This window comes from Pezoporus flaviventris, unplaced genomic scaffold (genome assembly GCF_033815535.1).
Source record: "Pezoporus flaviventris isolate CSIRO_AGI_PZ_B2104156 unplaced genomic scaffold, CSIRO_AGI_Pfla_v1 ptg000013l, whole genome shotgun sequence".
Classification (NCBI taxonomy): domain Eukaryota; kingdom Metazoa; phylum Chordata; class Aves; order Psittaciformes; family Psittacidae; genus Pezoporus; species Pezoporus flaviventris.
In genome coordinates, this window is record NW_026892561.1 from 20,432,527 (window position 1) to 20,445,170 (window position 12,644).

Here is a 12,644-nt window from a genome sequence, read left to right on the forward strand (position 1 = left end):
TGAAAATAGCCTTTAATAATCCAAACAAGCCTTTGCTTTTAAACAGTACTGTAGAGTGTGGGCTATGGGAGACTGCGGGGACTGCGGCTGCTTTAGTGGGTCACCGGAGGCAGCCGGGAAGAAAGCAGAAGGCTGCTCCATGCTCCAGCCCGGCGGCAGTCCCCGACTCAGCCCGGGAGAGCTGCTGACGGCCGGGGCAGGGCAGGGCCAGGCCGGGCCGAGGGCGGAGCGAGGCCGCCCCGGAGTAGCTGGCGGGGCTGGCCAGCCGCCGGCAAGGGAGAAGAGGCGAGGTAAAGTGAGCGAAGGGGGTTGGGGTTGTGAGGTGCCTGGGGTCGCCGTCGCTGCCCCGCGGGGTGGCGTCACCCCGCGCTCCCCGGGGGCCAGAGCCGCCGCCGCCGGCCGGTCTGACCGGTCTCCGCTCGGCACGGTGCTGACTGCAGGCCTGGTGTCCCTGTGGTCCGCCGGGGAGCCCGTGTGGCGCCGCCTTTCTCGGGGGAAGGGTCTTGACCCGGTGTGCTGCAAACCTGTTTTTCCTCCCAGGCTGACAGACGTCCCCACCACCCTAGTGTAGGAAAGGAAAGGTAAAATAGGAGAAAGGAAAGGTAAAATAGGAGTCTTTGCAATGTAACTGCAGCCGGTGCTCCCAGCCCTGTCCTGGGATGGTGCTGGCTGCAGTAAGCTGCTCTTCCACAAGAAAAAGGCGATTCTAACTTAAACTAACAGCCTTGCAAAGTCCACTTCTTCTGGACTTTGCCTGTCCAGTTTTGCTTTTAATGGAAGTTGAACAATAATTTTATCTTTCTTTTCCAAACAGCTCAATGACACCCAGAAAGAAGTTAGAGGGTCTTGTAGCTGCTACAGTCACTCCAATGACTCCTCATGGGTGAGCTGTCAAAGTTGCACTGATTGCTGTTACCTTAGACCCTTGTTTTCCTTCCATTTTATTTGGAACTGATCACTTCCGATGTTGTTTTGGGGGGGGGGGGGGGGGTGTTTGGTTTCTGGTTTTTTTGTTGTTGTTTTGAGGGTTTGTGGTTGGTTGGTTTTGTGTGTGTGCTTCTGGTTTCTGTGGGGTTGTTTTGGTTTTATGTTTTGGTTTGGTTTGTTGTTTTTTTTATTAGATCTCAGATGGAGGAACTGTTAGGTTGGTCCCATTAGGACTAGAGTGGGACCCCCAATGTCCTCCCTACTTTGGAGTAGCCATGGACCCTAAGCTTCTCTTGTGGGGGATGTGTCAAGATCTGTCTGTGTTTTTGAGGGAGACAGTAGATATTTGCTAGTACAGTCCTCTGAAAGTGAGTCTTTATTTTTTTCAAAGCATGGTACTATCTCAGGCAGTCCATTTGCACTGCAGTCACTGCTTCGTTTCTTGCTTTAAAGGAAATTATTTCTGATTTACTTTTTTATTACAACTCATATTTATTGCAGCATGGTATTTGGAGAGTAACCTGGGCCCTCTGACTGGAATGAATGACCTTTGTAAGATATGTTTTGGGGAATCAGCTATGAAATTTTGAGTGATGTGTGAACCCCAGTCAAGGCCCCAGAATTGACTTCCAGACTATAGGGTTTATCTGCATGTTTGACAAATGAAAATAAGAATGAAATACTATACACTGATAAACACAGTAAGTTTGTTGCGCAGAGAAGATAAACATAGAATTCAATTTCCCCTGTTTGTCAGGGAAGTCTGTTGCTTTCCTTATTATTTAATGAGAGAGAGAGGTCAAAGTCATGTCCAGCAGATGCCATTTCACTGTGTCCAGCAGTTACAGCAGACTTTAAGTATTTGCCAGCACTTGCACAAATATCTTCATGCTCTCAAGAGGACTTTGGTTTCGCTCAACAGTAGAAAAGGTTTGAGTGACTCCTGTTCTGTCCTGTCTCTTCAAAAAAAGCTCTGTGATGAGCTTGCAGTAATTACCAATTGAGATAAAAGATTGTAACAACAAATTACTTGTCAGGAGGAAGAGAAACTGGAAGAAAATATTCGGAATTGAGCTGTTACTTGAAATGTTAAATACATGCTGAGGGTATTGTACCTTGGAGTAATCTTTGTGTGTACAAATGCAAGGCTTCAAAAATGTGTGCCCTTTTTTTGGTTTCTTAATCACTAAGTTTAAGATATCTGTGGGTGGAGACTTACGATTGCTACGGTTCCTTTAATTTCAGACAAATTAACCTTTCAGTGATTCATCAATACGTAGATTATCTGGTAAGCGAGCAGAACGTGAAGAACGTTTTTGGTAAGTGTTTTTTTTGACAGAAACTGTGTTACACCCCTTTTGCCTGGATGGGAATCCTGTGATACCTTATCCGATAAGAGCTGTAGTGGGAGGGACTGTGGATGTGCGATCATCCTAAACATTTATATTCAACAGTGGAGAGAGTACAAGTGCCACTTAAGGTATCTGCTTTTGCTCACACCATATTTCTGAGTGGGATGAAGTAAGCATTGCCTTCATTGATCCCAGAGATGAATGGATAATTCTGTGTTGGCAGAGAAGACTCAATTGAATGATTCTTCCCTTTGCCTGGGAAAGAAGCATCTGATTAAAAAACACCATCTCAGGAATCCAGAGAATTCCACAAGCTCATCGAAGCCAGATGGGCTTCTTTAGGAGACCTGTGGTGCACCAGGCAATACTGAGGTGGCTGCTGCTCCATCTCTCTGCTCTGCTTCCGTTTTGGAGACTGCTGCAGGGGCAGCAGGGATGGCTGGATAGAGAATACAGCATTTCTAAATCACTTCTATTCACAGCCTGTCATAGTTAAGTATGTTGAAAGTGATATGATTTTGGTTCAAAACTTCAGTGGAAAGACTGCCGAGATGCAGAGCAGAGGGTGGCAGAATACAGCTATCCTAGTTTAATCTGTTGTTTGTGACTGAACATACTGACATTTCATTGTTTTCAAGGGGTGCTTTAGCCTAGGTGGAACATGTAGTTCCACTCACAGCAATGACACCAAATTTCATGTAAGGCTGCTTCCTTGAGGTGGAGTAGAGACAGTCACTTTGCTTGGCTAGGTGGGCATCCCTTGATCAGGGGTGTCCCAGCCTGACTCACTGCTGAGAGAAGGAGGTAGTGTCTGCTGGAGAGGAGGTGCTGGGAGGGCAGTTTCCCAGTTTCAGCAGCTGATTCTGCCTCCTCTGTCCCAAAATTGCCAATCCTGAAACACCCAGATTTCCAACACAAGCAGATGCTGGTGTGGACCACTGCTATCTTAAAATGAGTTGGGGGGGAAAGTTTTCTGTTTAATATAAAAAGTGTCAGTTCTTGTCTTCAGTAAAACCAATGCATGTAGGCCAAGCCTAAGCAAGTGTGTTGTGTTGAAACAGTGAATGGCACAACAGGAGAAGGACTGTCCCTTAGCATCCAGGAGAGGAAGCAGCTGGCAGAAGAATGGATATGCCAAGGAAAAAACAAGTGAGTAGCTGAGAGGAAGCAGGGGATTCTGGATGTCATGTTATGATATAGACATGCCTGACTGCAAAGCCAAATTTGCTGATGACTTTTGAGGTTTTTTTTAGGATTTTATTGTGGGGCTTTGCTCCCCAGCTCTTTTATCACAGAAGCCTGTGTTTTTGTCACTGCCAGTTAGCTCATGTCCATTTTTGCTGCTTAGAGAGCTTGTAAGAGTCGTTCTCTTTGGTACACTGTGTGGTAAGGAGACAAAAAAGGTCTGCCTATTTATGCCCTGTGAGCATTTCTAAACCTTTTAATATATTGAATCTTTTGAACCTGTCTTCTGTCACTTCATTGCTGCTGCCGCCTTAGTTGCTATGTCAGAGGATGTGAAGAAAAGGAAGTGTTTTGGGTGAGAAGGCTTTGCCAAGCCATTATCCATCATCTTTGAGAAGTCATGGCAGTCTGGTGAAGCTCCTGCTGATGGGAAAAGGGGGAATATAAACCACATTTTTAAAAAAGGGAAAAAAGGAAGACCCAGGGAGCTACAGACTGGTCAGTCTCATCTTGGTGCCTGGCAAGATCATGGAGTGGATCCTCCTGGAAACCACTAAGGCACATGGACTATAAAGGGGTGATTGGTGACAGCCAACATGCCTTCACTTAAGGGTAAATCATGCCTGGCAAATCTGGTGGCCTTCTACGATGGGACCATGGCACTGGTGGATAAGGGAAAAGCAACTAATGTCATCTACCTGGACTTGTGCAAGGCATTTGACACTGTCCCACATTAAATCCTTGTATATAAATTGGAGAGGTGTGGAACTGATGGATGTACCAATCAGTGGATAAGGAATGGCTGCACGGTCGCACTCAGAGAGTTGGTCAACAGTCCAAGTGGAGACTGGTGATGAGTGGTGTCCCTCAGGGGCTGGTATTGAGACCGGTTCCACCTCTTTTGTTGGCAGCATGGACAGTGGGACTGAGACACCCTCAGCAAGTTTGCCAACAGCACCAAGCTGTGTGGTGTGGTTGACATGCTTATGGGAAGGGATGCCATCCAAACAGACTTTGTCAGGCTCAAGAGCTGGGCCTGTGTGAACCTCATGAAGTTCAACAAGGCCAAGTGGAAGGTCCTGCACCTGAGTCAGGGCAATCCCAAGCACAGCTACAAGCTGGGCAGAGAATAGATTGAGAGCAACTCTGAGGAGCAGGACTTGGGGGCTTAGTTGCCGAGAAGCTCCACATGAGCCAGCAGTGTGTGCTTGCAGCCTGCAGCCAGAAAGCCAACCTGTGCTGGGCTGCACCAAAGGGAGCATGACCAGCAGGTTGAGGGTGGGGATTCTCCCTCTCTGCTTTCATGATACCCCACCTGCAGTACTGCATTCAGCTCTGGGGCCCCCAACACAAGAGAGACGTGGACCTGCTTGAGGGAGTCCAGAGGAGTACCATGACATGTTCCAAGGGCTGGAACACCTCTCCTGTGAGGCTGAGAGTTAGGTTTGTACATTCTGGAGAAGAGAAGGCTCAGGAGAGACCTTATGTCTTCCAGTACCTAAACAGAGCCTACAAGAAATCTGGAGAGGGACTTTTTATAAGGGCATGTAGTGATAGGACAAGGGGGAGTGGCTTTAAACTGCAAGAGGGCAGATTTAGATTTGAAATTAGGGAGAAATTCCTTACTATGAAGGTGGTGAGACACTGGAACAGGTTGTCCAGAGAAACTGTGGCTGCCCCATCCCTGGAAGTGTTAAAGGCCAGGCTAGATGGGGCTTTGAGCTACTAGGTCTAGTAGAAGGTGTCCCTGCCTGTGGCAGAGGGATTGGAACTGGATAAGATTTAAGGTCCTTTCCAACTCTAACCATTCTATGATTCTATGATTATGTGATAGTGAGCAGAAATATATTGGTGTGAAGGCTCACGGTCTATATGGATATAAAGGAGTAACACAGCAATGTGATTGATGGACTGGAACGTGAGAGGGTCCCTTGGCAGGAGCAAACAGTAAAAAGGTGCTGCTGTCAGGTTGATCTCTTCTGGTAGTTCTGCAGAGAAATAGGTTTAGAAAGCAAAGATATGCTTTAATATCCTTGCATTTTCTGGCTTCCCATTAAATAATTAATGTCTTAATTTTAACTTCCTAATAAAATGCTAAGATTTGTCCCTCCTGACAGCCTTGCAAATATGACAGCAGGGAGTCACACAATTCGTATTTGCAAATGTGTTTTCTTTTTTCCACTACCAGCTGCTTGCCACTGTGTGTCTGCTTGTCAGGTCAATACAGGTTCAAATAATTTTAGGTTTAACCAGTGTTCTGTGGCTCCCTGGTTTGAAGCGAGTCAATTTAGCAGACTGGTATTTTTCACGATCATTTCCTAAATCTTTCAAATTTGTTTTGGTTTTGTGCAGGTTGGATCATGTGATCATTCATGTTGGAGCACTGAGTCTGCCAGAGTCCCAAGAGCTGGTGTGTATGTGATTCCTTTTCACTATGTGTGTAATAAATGTAAAGCAGATGCACCTTCAGATACCTTCCATGCTCTCTTTTACAGGCAAGACATGCAGCAGCCATAGGTGCTAGTGGTATTGCTGTAATAGCCCCATTCTTCTTCAAACCCACAAACAAAGGTGAGTAGATGCTATTGCCAGACCTACTGAGGCCTTTTAAGTTGCCCTCCAAACCTTTATCATAAATAAAGTATTAATGCCATCTTCTTTCTTTGGAAAATATTCTGGTGATAGTATTTGCACACCTGTGATGTCTGGTGCCATGCAAAAGCAAAACCTAGAAGCATTTTTTAAGGATGGGAGATACCAGAATTCTCCCAGTAAGAAGGGGGAAGGAATGTCTTTTGTTAGCCTCTTGTGAAAAGAAGAGCTGCTTATGGGAAAGAGCAGTTAATTAATCTGTCTTCTGAATAGATAGTGTGGAGCTTATGCTTGATCTGGGCCACACAAGGAAGCAGTAGCTTCCTTGCTTACCCTTGCAGTCCACTGACCAAGTTGATAAACTGCTGATGCACAGGCATGCCTTGTGTTACTGAGGTGATGGTTCTGTGCACCTAAGGTTACCTCAGAACTTAAATTGTTTTGCATTTAATAGTATAAGCATAGCATAAAATAACCACATGAAGTGGAAGTTTGCAACAGAAATGTAAAAAAGCAGTCTGAATTAATTATTAATGGAAATGTTCATATGAAAGCACCAGACAAAAACAGAGTCTATTGCCACAATGGCTGGTATTGACAGCCAAGGACACAGTCAGTGGCAGTCGAATGGTGAGCACAGAGGAACATCACAGAGATCAGCAGAAGACCTTGCTGATAGTAGTAGGATAGCCATGAGGTTTCAGCATGTTGGTTTTTGCCATTTCTCTTCCTGCTAAGCCAATAGGAAGGTTGCCTAAGGATACAGTGAACAAGATTATTAGGAAGGATGTCAGTGGTAATCACAGAATAGTTGAGATTGGAAGGGACCATTGGGGGTCATCTAGTCCAACCTCCCTGTTCAAGTAGGGTCAACTAGAGCACATTACTTAGGATTGTGTCCAGTTGGTTATTCCTTCCCGAGTGCGGGACCCTGTATTTGTCTCTGCTGAATTTCAAAAGGTTCCTGTCTGCCCATCTCTCCAGCCTGTCTAGATCCTTCTGAATAAATAATAACTCTTTCATTCCTGAAATGGTACAAAAAAGTTGTCCAAAACCTATTATCATCGAGCAGTAGCTCAGGGAGGTAGATGTAAACTTGATCCCTTGTTCTCTTGCGTCCTTGCACACAAATGATCTCAGTGACCACTTTGGCACACAGGTCTTCCATGTGTGAGAGAACATGCATGAGTTACATCTGTAAGAGAATGAGTGTGAGTTACTGAAATCAGTTTGGTTTAAAATAAATACCATCTTTGCTTTCCCTAAGGTCTTTCACTGAATTTTGTGAAATTTATTTTTTTATGATGTGTGAAGGTTTTTAAAATCACTGTTTATGGTACATAAGCTATAGATGGCCTCTGCACAGGCACTGGCTGCTGTGACTCTGAACTGTCTTTCACTACACTGAAAGATAGGATAGTCTCCTTCTCTTACAAGGTTACTTGATTTGTTTTCTTCCAGACGAGCTGATTGCTTTCTTACAGAAGGTTGCATCTGAAGCCCCTGCGGTTCCATTTTATTACTATCACATTCCTCATCTGACAGGTGTGAAGAGTAAGTACTGCTTAGTCAGCTCTTCCTGAGCCTGTAGGCTCATAGCAACCTGAGTAATTCCAGTCGGTGGTGTGATGATTCTACCAGCCTAAACCAGGTGTGTGGTCTCTACTGCCATCGCAAGCTGTAGTGGAAAGGATCCTTTAGAAAAATGGAAGGTGAATTCAAGACTGGAAAATAAATTGAATTCCTCTTCATTGAAAACAAGTCACGGCTTATGAATACTGAGCACCTGGGATGGAGGAGGTGATGCTGACCATGGCTTTGCAATTAGTGTGAACCAGCATAGGTAATTGCCTTGGATAACCATAGGTAAAGTCCAACTTTTTGCAAGATACTGACCACCATCTCTTGGTGTACACTGACTGCATAGTCATGTTTGCTTGTAAATCACTTACGAAACCACAATGCTTCTCGAGTCTTATTTAGCAGAGGAACGAAGAAGAAAATACAGATCTTTGGTTATTTGCTGTAGACAGTATGTTATGTGGTGTTTCTGGATGTACGGATTTATATTTATTCTTAATTATGTTATTGCCAGTTCATTGCTAAACTTTCACTTACCCAGCTTTTTCCCATTCTGAGCTGGTAAAAGGAATGCTTGAAAGAATGTGGAAAGATGTATTTTGTATAACTCTGGGAAGCAATCACACTGAAGTTGTTTTACTCATTGTTTTAAAGCTATATAGTTTACTAGGCTTAGGCCAAAAGTGAACAACTTATAAAGTACTAAGTATTCCTCTTGGGGACAAGGCAGGGAGATCTCCCAGATCAGGGCTGTTTCTTCACATGAGATTGCTGTTTTGCACAGTTCATGTTGAAGAGTTGCTGGATGGAATAAAAAAGCAGATCCCCACCTTCCAGGGCGTGAAGTTCAGTGACACGGACCTCTTGGACCTTGCTCAGTGTATAAACAAGAATGAGAGCGAACAGTTTGCATTTCTTTATGGGGTGGATGAGGTAAGAGGCACTTAAAAATAATTTCTTCTAAGGCATTCGTTTGCTTTAGCCTCGGAGAAAAAAGTAACCCTGGTCATTCAGTGCCAGCATTTTTGCTGCTTCTTTCCACATCTCCCACCCCCACACCCCCCTTTTTTCTTTTTCTTTCATTATGTGAAGTAAACAATTTTTTTTTCTCCCCCCACCCCCAAACTAGCAACTGTTGAGTGCGCTGGCAGTAGGGGCAAATGGAGCAGTTGGAAGGTCAGTATGGCTTGGACTCCTTCCCCTTGACACACACACTATATTGCTCTATCTTCCATTGTCTACATGGTGTTTCTCTGTCTTCTGTCACCACAGCAGAGGAGTTTACATAGTAGGGCTGTACAGTCAGTAACAAGCAGGTAGATAAGCTAGCTCCAGTGCTAGTGATGGGATGGTTATATAACCTGGGATCCTGGATTATGTTCATTTGGGTGACTATTGCTGTAGTCCGTAAGCTGACCCAAAGGTTTCAACATATTTCTTTATCCTCACAGCAACTTTTTGAAACAGGGAAACACTTTTATCTCATTATATGGGTAAGGAACTAAAAGCCAGAGAGATAAAAATCATTAGTTCACATGAGAAGTCTGTGAGGAAAAGGGCTCTACTGAATTCATTTTCTGATTTGTCTTCTGCCCCTCACACCAGGCTGCTTAGATGTATTAATGTGGAATATCTGTGTTCTAGTTTAGATGAACAAGCAACTGGAAAATTAAGTGATTGACTTCCCATATTGTATCTTTTTATTTTTTTTATTTTGAAAAGCAGTTCCATTTGGAAAGAACTGGGATGAGAAACCTACTCTCTAGACTCTTGTGTAGGGTTTGACATACTTCAGATGCTTGACAGTATAAACCACATTGCATGAATCTCTGTCATAATAATAGCATTCCAGTAGTGTCAACAGCTTACTGATTTTCTTTAATGGTTCTAAGCTCTTCCTTTGCATTTACCAATTCTATTTTTGACTTGGGTTTTGTTGTGGTTTTTGTTTGTTTGGTTTTTTTTTTTGGCAGTACATTCAACTATTTGGGACGAAAAACCAATCTGATGTTGCAAGCCTTTGCAAAGCCAGACCTTGCATTAGCACAGAAGTATCAGGTATAGTATCTACACTGTGCCCACTAGGAGCAGTCTTCTTTCTCCTCTAGCTTTACTGGGGCTGTTTTCCAGGTGGTTTGTACCCTGAGGTAGCTTTATCAAAGCAAGCTTCTTTCAGCTCCAACCCCCCCTGCTTGTTATTCATCTCTCCTCACCTTTTTGAACAGTCCTTACTAACTTTTAACCAAGATCTGCCTTACTTATCATTCAACTCTCTAATCTCATACATGCAGATTGAGCAATGGCCTGGCTTTTTAGCTTGGTGCCTCCCTCCCTCCCTTATCTTAATAGAATTCAATTAGTATTTTCCATAGACTAGCCAAGTGGCCAAGGGCTTTCCTCAAATCTGTGCAACAAATGTATAAGATGTAATTATCATAATACTTCTGGATGCTTTTATATCTTAAAATGTTAAGGCATTAATAAACAATTGTCTTTTCTAGTTTCTCACTGCAGAATTTCTCAACTTTGTCATCAAACTAGGTAAGTCCTACATTGCCTGTTTCCCTTGTTACATATAAAAATGCAGGCTTGGTGCTCCCAAAACTCTCATGTTGCTGTATCCTCAGAACTTCCTTCCCAAAAGATTTCACAGTGAAAAAAGCGTGTCTGCTATTTCCTGAGTTAGTAGCAGCTGGGATCTCAACAGAGGGAGCTGACCAAGCATCCCTGACAGACTCCACTCTCACTTCCTTCCTTCTTCTGTGAAACCTCATAGCTTTAAAACTGTGACTCTGATTTACCCTTTTTCTTATCCTAAGTCTTTCTGTGGGTTGTTTTTTTCTTTTGCTCTGTCTCCAAAAGCTCATTTCTAGTTTTGTTTCTACATTTTTCTGAAATGGTGGTGCTCCAGTATAAAAACAGCTCTGAGAATTGTCTCTCCTGCCTTACTATAATTTAAGAGTAACTGTTCAAGGCTGTACAAGGCCAAAACATTTTAAAATGGAATAAGTTTTAGAAACAAAGCCAAGTTTTAAGAGAAAAAAAGCAATTAAAATCAAACACATCAGTAGTGTGGGGACACTGAATTGGACATTTAATGGTTATCACTTAATGAGGGAAACTGTTCACTGTGGTTTTGCTATGCATATGCAAACTCCAGTGAATCTAGCTGAGCTTTAGTGCTTGGTTTTATTTCTTGAGTTTAAAGTCAGAGGAAACGCTTCATTATTTAGCCTTGTAAACAGAAGCAAATGCTGAATTTCCAGAGGTACATAAGGACACTTGAACTATGGACAGAGAGGACTCCTGAAGTTGCCCATGGTGATTTAAGCTGGTACCCAGTGTCATGGGTCACATGCCAGCAGGATGTTACTACCCCCAGAGCTTGGCTTTATGTGTGTCTGCATCAGGGGATAGCTATGAGGCTGCAGACACCGGGTTGCCATGAAGACAAACTGGCTGGGGTAGCTCAGCCTACCAACAAAGGTAAATTTGAAGTGGCCTGATTTTTGCTTGTTTATCTCTGGAAGACTCGTATGATCTTTTCTATTGTCAGGGCTGCATGGCAATACATTTTGGCAACGAGAAAGGAACACACATACAGCCCTGGTTATCTGTAAAACGACACAGTAGTTTGGAAAGTGCATGTCTAAGAATGTACTCTGCTTGGTATCTTTAGGAAGGAAACACCTCTTCTTAGTTACACTGTCCACATTTCTGAGAATTACACAGGAACTCTATGCTGCTGCTTTTTTTTGATACCTGCATAGAAACTGCTTTAAGCAAAATGATCTGTAAATGTCCTGATTTTGCTTTTGTCCACTCAGGTTTTGGTGTTGCACAGACTAAAGCTGTAATGACTTTTGTTTCTGGCATTCCCATGGGACCTCCACGGCTTCCACTTGTCAGTGCCTCTGAGGAGTTCATCATCAAGGCCAAAGCCAAACTGGATAGCATTGTGTGGCCTGATGGTGACTGATACTCAGTTCCATGTCAATCTGGAAATGGAGGCTCCTTTTCTGCAATTCGCTCTCACACAGCACACTGCCCAGGTGATTGACTGTGATTTCTTTCAGGGAATTGGCAATGTGCCTGAGCCCCATTTGGTTAGGGCTAGCTTTGTTGGTGCACATGTAGTTAGTTGCCTTTTTTACTCTGCTCCTGGAGATCTGCACATTCCAGGACTAGCTGGTATCTTTTAATAAAAAAAAGGCAGACTTTTCCCCAGTTAGAAGATACTGACCCCTTTTGTCTAGAAAGGAGGGAGATCTGTCTCCACTCTCCCTCCAGCTAGATAATGTTTTGTCTTCCCCCTTTGTGAGCCCTACACCTTCTGTTTAAGCAGTTGTATGACACCATCTGGTTGCTCAGGGCAGTATCTTGCTGTTTGTCAGAATCACTGGGACACTGACTGTGCATCTAAAATTCTGATTTTGTCTTTTCTCATTGTGTTTATGCACCTTTGCTTAATGCAAAATAAAAAAAAAACCAACCAACCAACCCTTTGCAACAGAGTTTTCATCTAATAAGCAGGTATTTCTCCATCTTTTTCCTTACAATGAAAATAAACCCACAATTGAGCTCTACATCTCTTTATTGCAGTGCAGAATGCAGTCTTCTTTAATCCTACTGTTCTAACAGTAGGATTAAAAGATGCTTTTCTGCATGCTGGACTCAACCTGTCTCCACCAGCTTGACCTCTTACTTGTGTGATGGTATGTGCAGCTGAGCAGTGTGAGGTCCTGTGCCCTCTACTGCTCAGCTCATACCTCCTGACAGCGCTGCTGTGCGCAAAAATAGTCACATAGAATGTCTGGAAAAGAGAGGGGTAAATATGGAGGTGTGTCACCAATTTACTGTAACACAGAGTGTGAAAAAGTCTGCATCTTCCTCTTGCTATATAACCACTGATCAAGAAATACAAAATAATGAATTATTCCTTCCCACCCCCGAATTTGTAAAACATTAAGGTCAATTCGTCTTTGCCAGGAGCCAGTGCTGTGGGTA

The 12,644-nt window shown here is 43.6% G+C and overlaps 1 protein-coding gene across 2 annotated transcripts; it reads left to right on the top strand.

Annotated features, from left to right (window-relative positions):
- The first annotated feature begins 386 nt into the window (after window positions 1–386).
- On the top strand, window positions 387–12,088 carry NPL (N-acetylneuraminate pyruvate lyase). 2 transcript variants are annotated; one of them, XM_061452067.1, is made up of 12 exons: window positions 387–581; window positions 815–883; window positions 2,173–2,246; window positions 3,341–3,428; window positions 5,817–5,874; window positions 5,960–6,035; window positions 7,518–7,610; window positions 8,422–8,570; window positions 8,767–8,813; window positions 9,611–9,695; window positions 10,139–10,178; window positions 11,465–12,088. In XM_061452067.1, exons 2-12 carry the CDS (start codon window positions 819–821, stop codon window positions 11,614–11,616), a joined length of 927 nt encoding a protein of 308 aa, XP_061308051.1. In that variant the 5' UTR covers window positions 387–581; window positions 815–818; the 3' UTR covers window positions 11,617–12,088. The 2 variants fall into 2 exon arrangements, with proteins under 2 accessions (XP_061308051.1, XP_061308052.1); XM_061452068.1 differs by lacking the exons at window positions 387–581; window positions 8,767–8,813 and having other exon boundaries at window positions 610–883; window positions 11,465–11,625.
- The last annotated feature ends 556 nt before the right edge of the window (window positions 12,089–12,644 follow it).

Bases quoted from the DNA above. Each gene is read 5' to 3' on its own strand.
- NPL (XM_061452067.1), top strand. From the start codon at position 819: ATGACACCCAGAAAGAAGTTAGAGGGTCTTGTAGCTGCTACAGTCACT. The intron at 9,696-10,138 runs GTATAGTATCTA...TGTCTTTTCTAG, and splicing joins CATTAGCACAGAAGTATCAG to TTTCTCACTGCAGAATTTCT. The intron at 10,179-11,464 runs GTAAGTCCTACA...TTGTCCACTCAG, and splicing joins CAACTTTGTCATCAAACTAG to GTTTTGGTGTTGCACAGACT.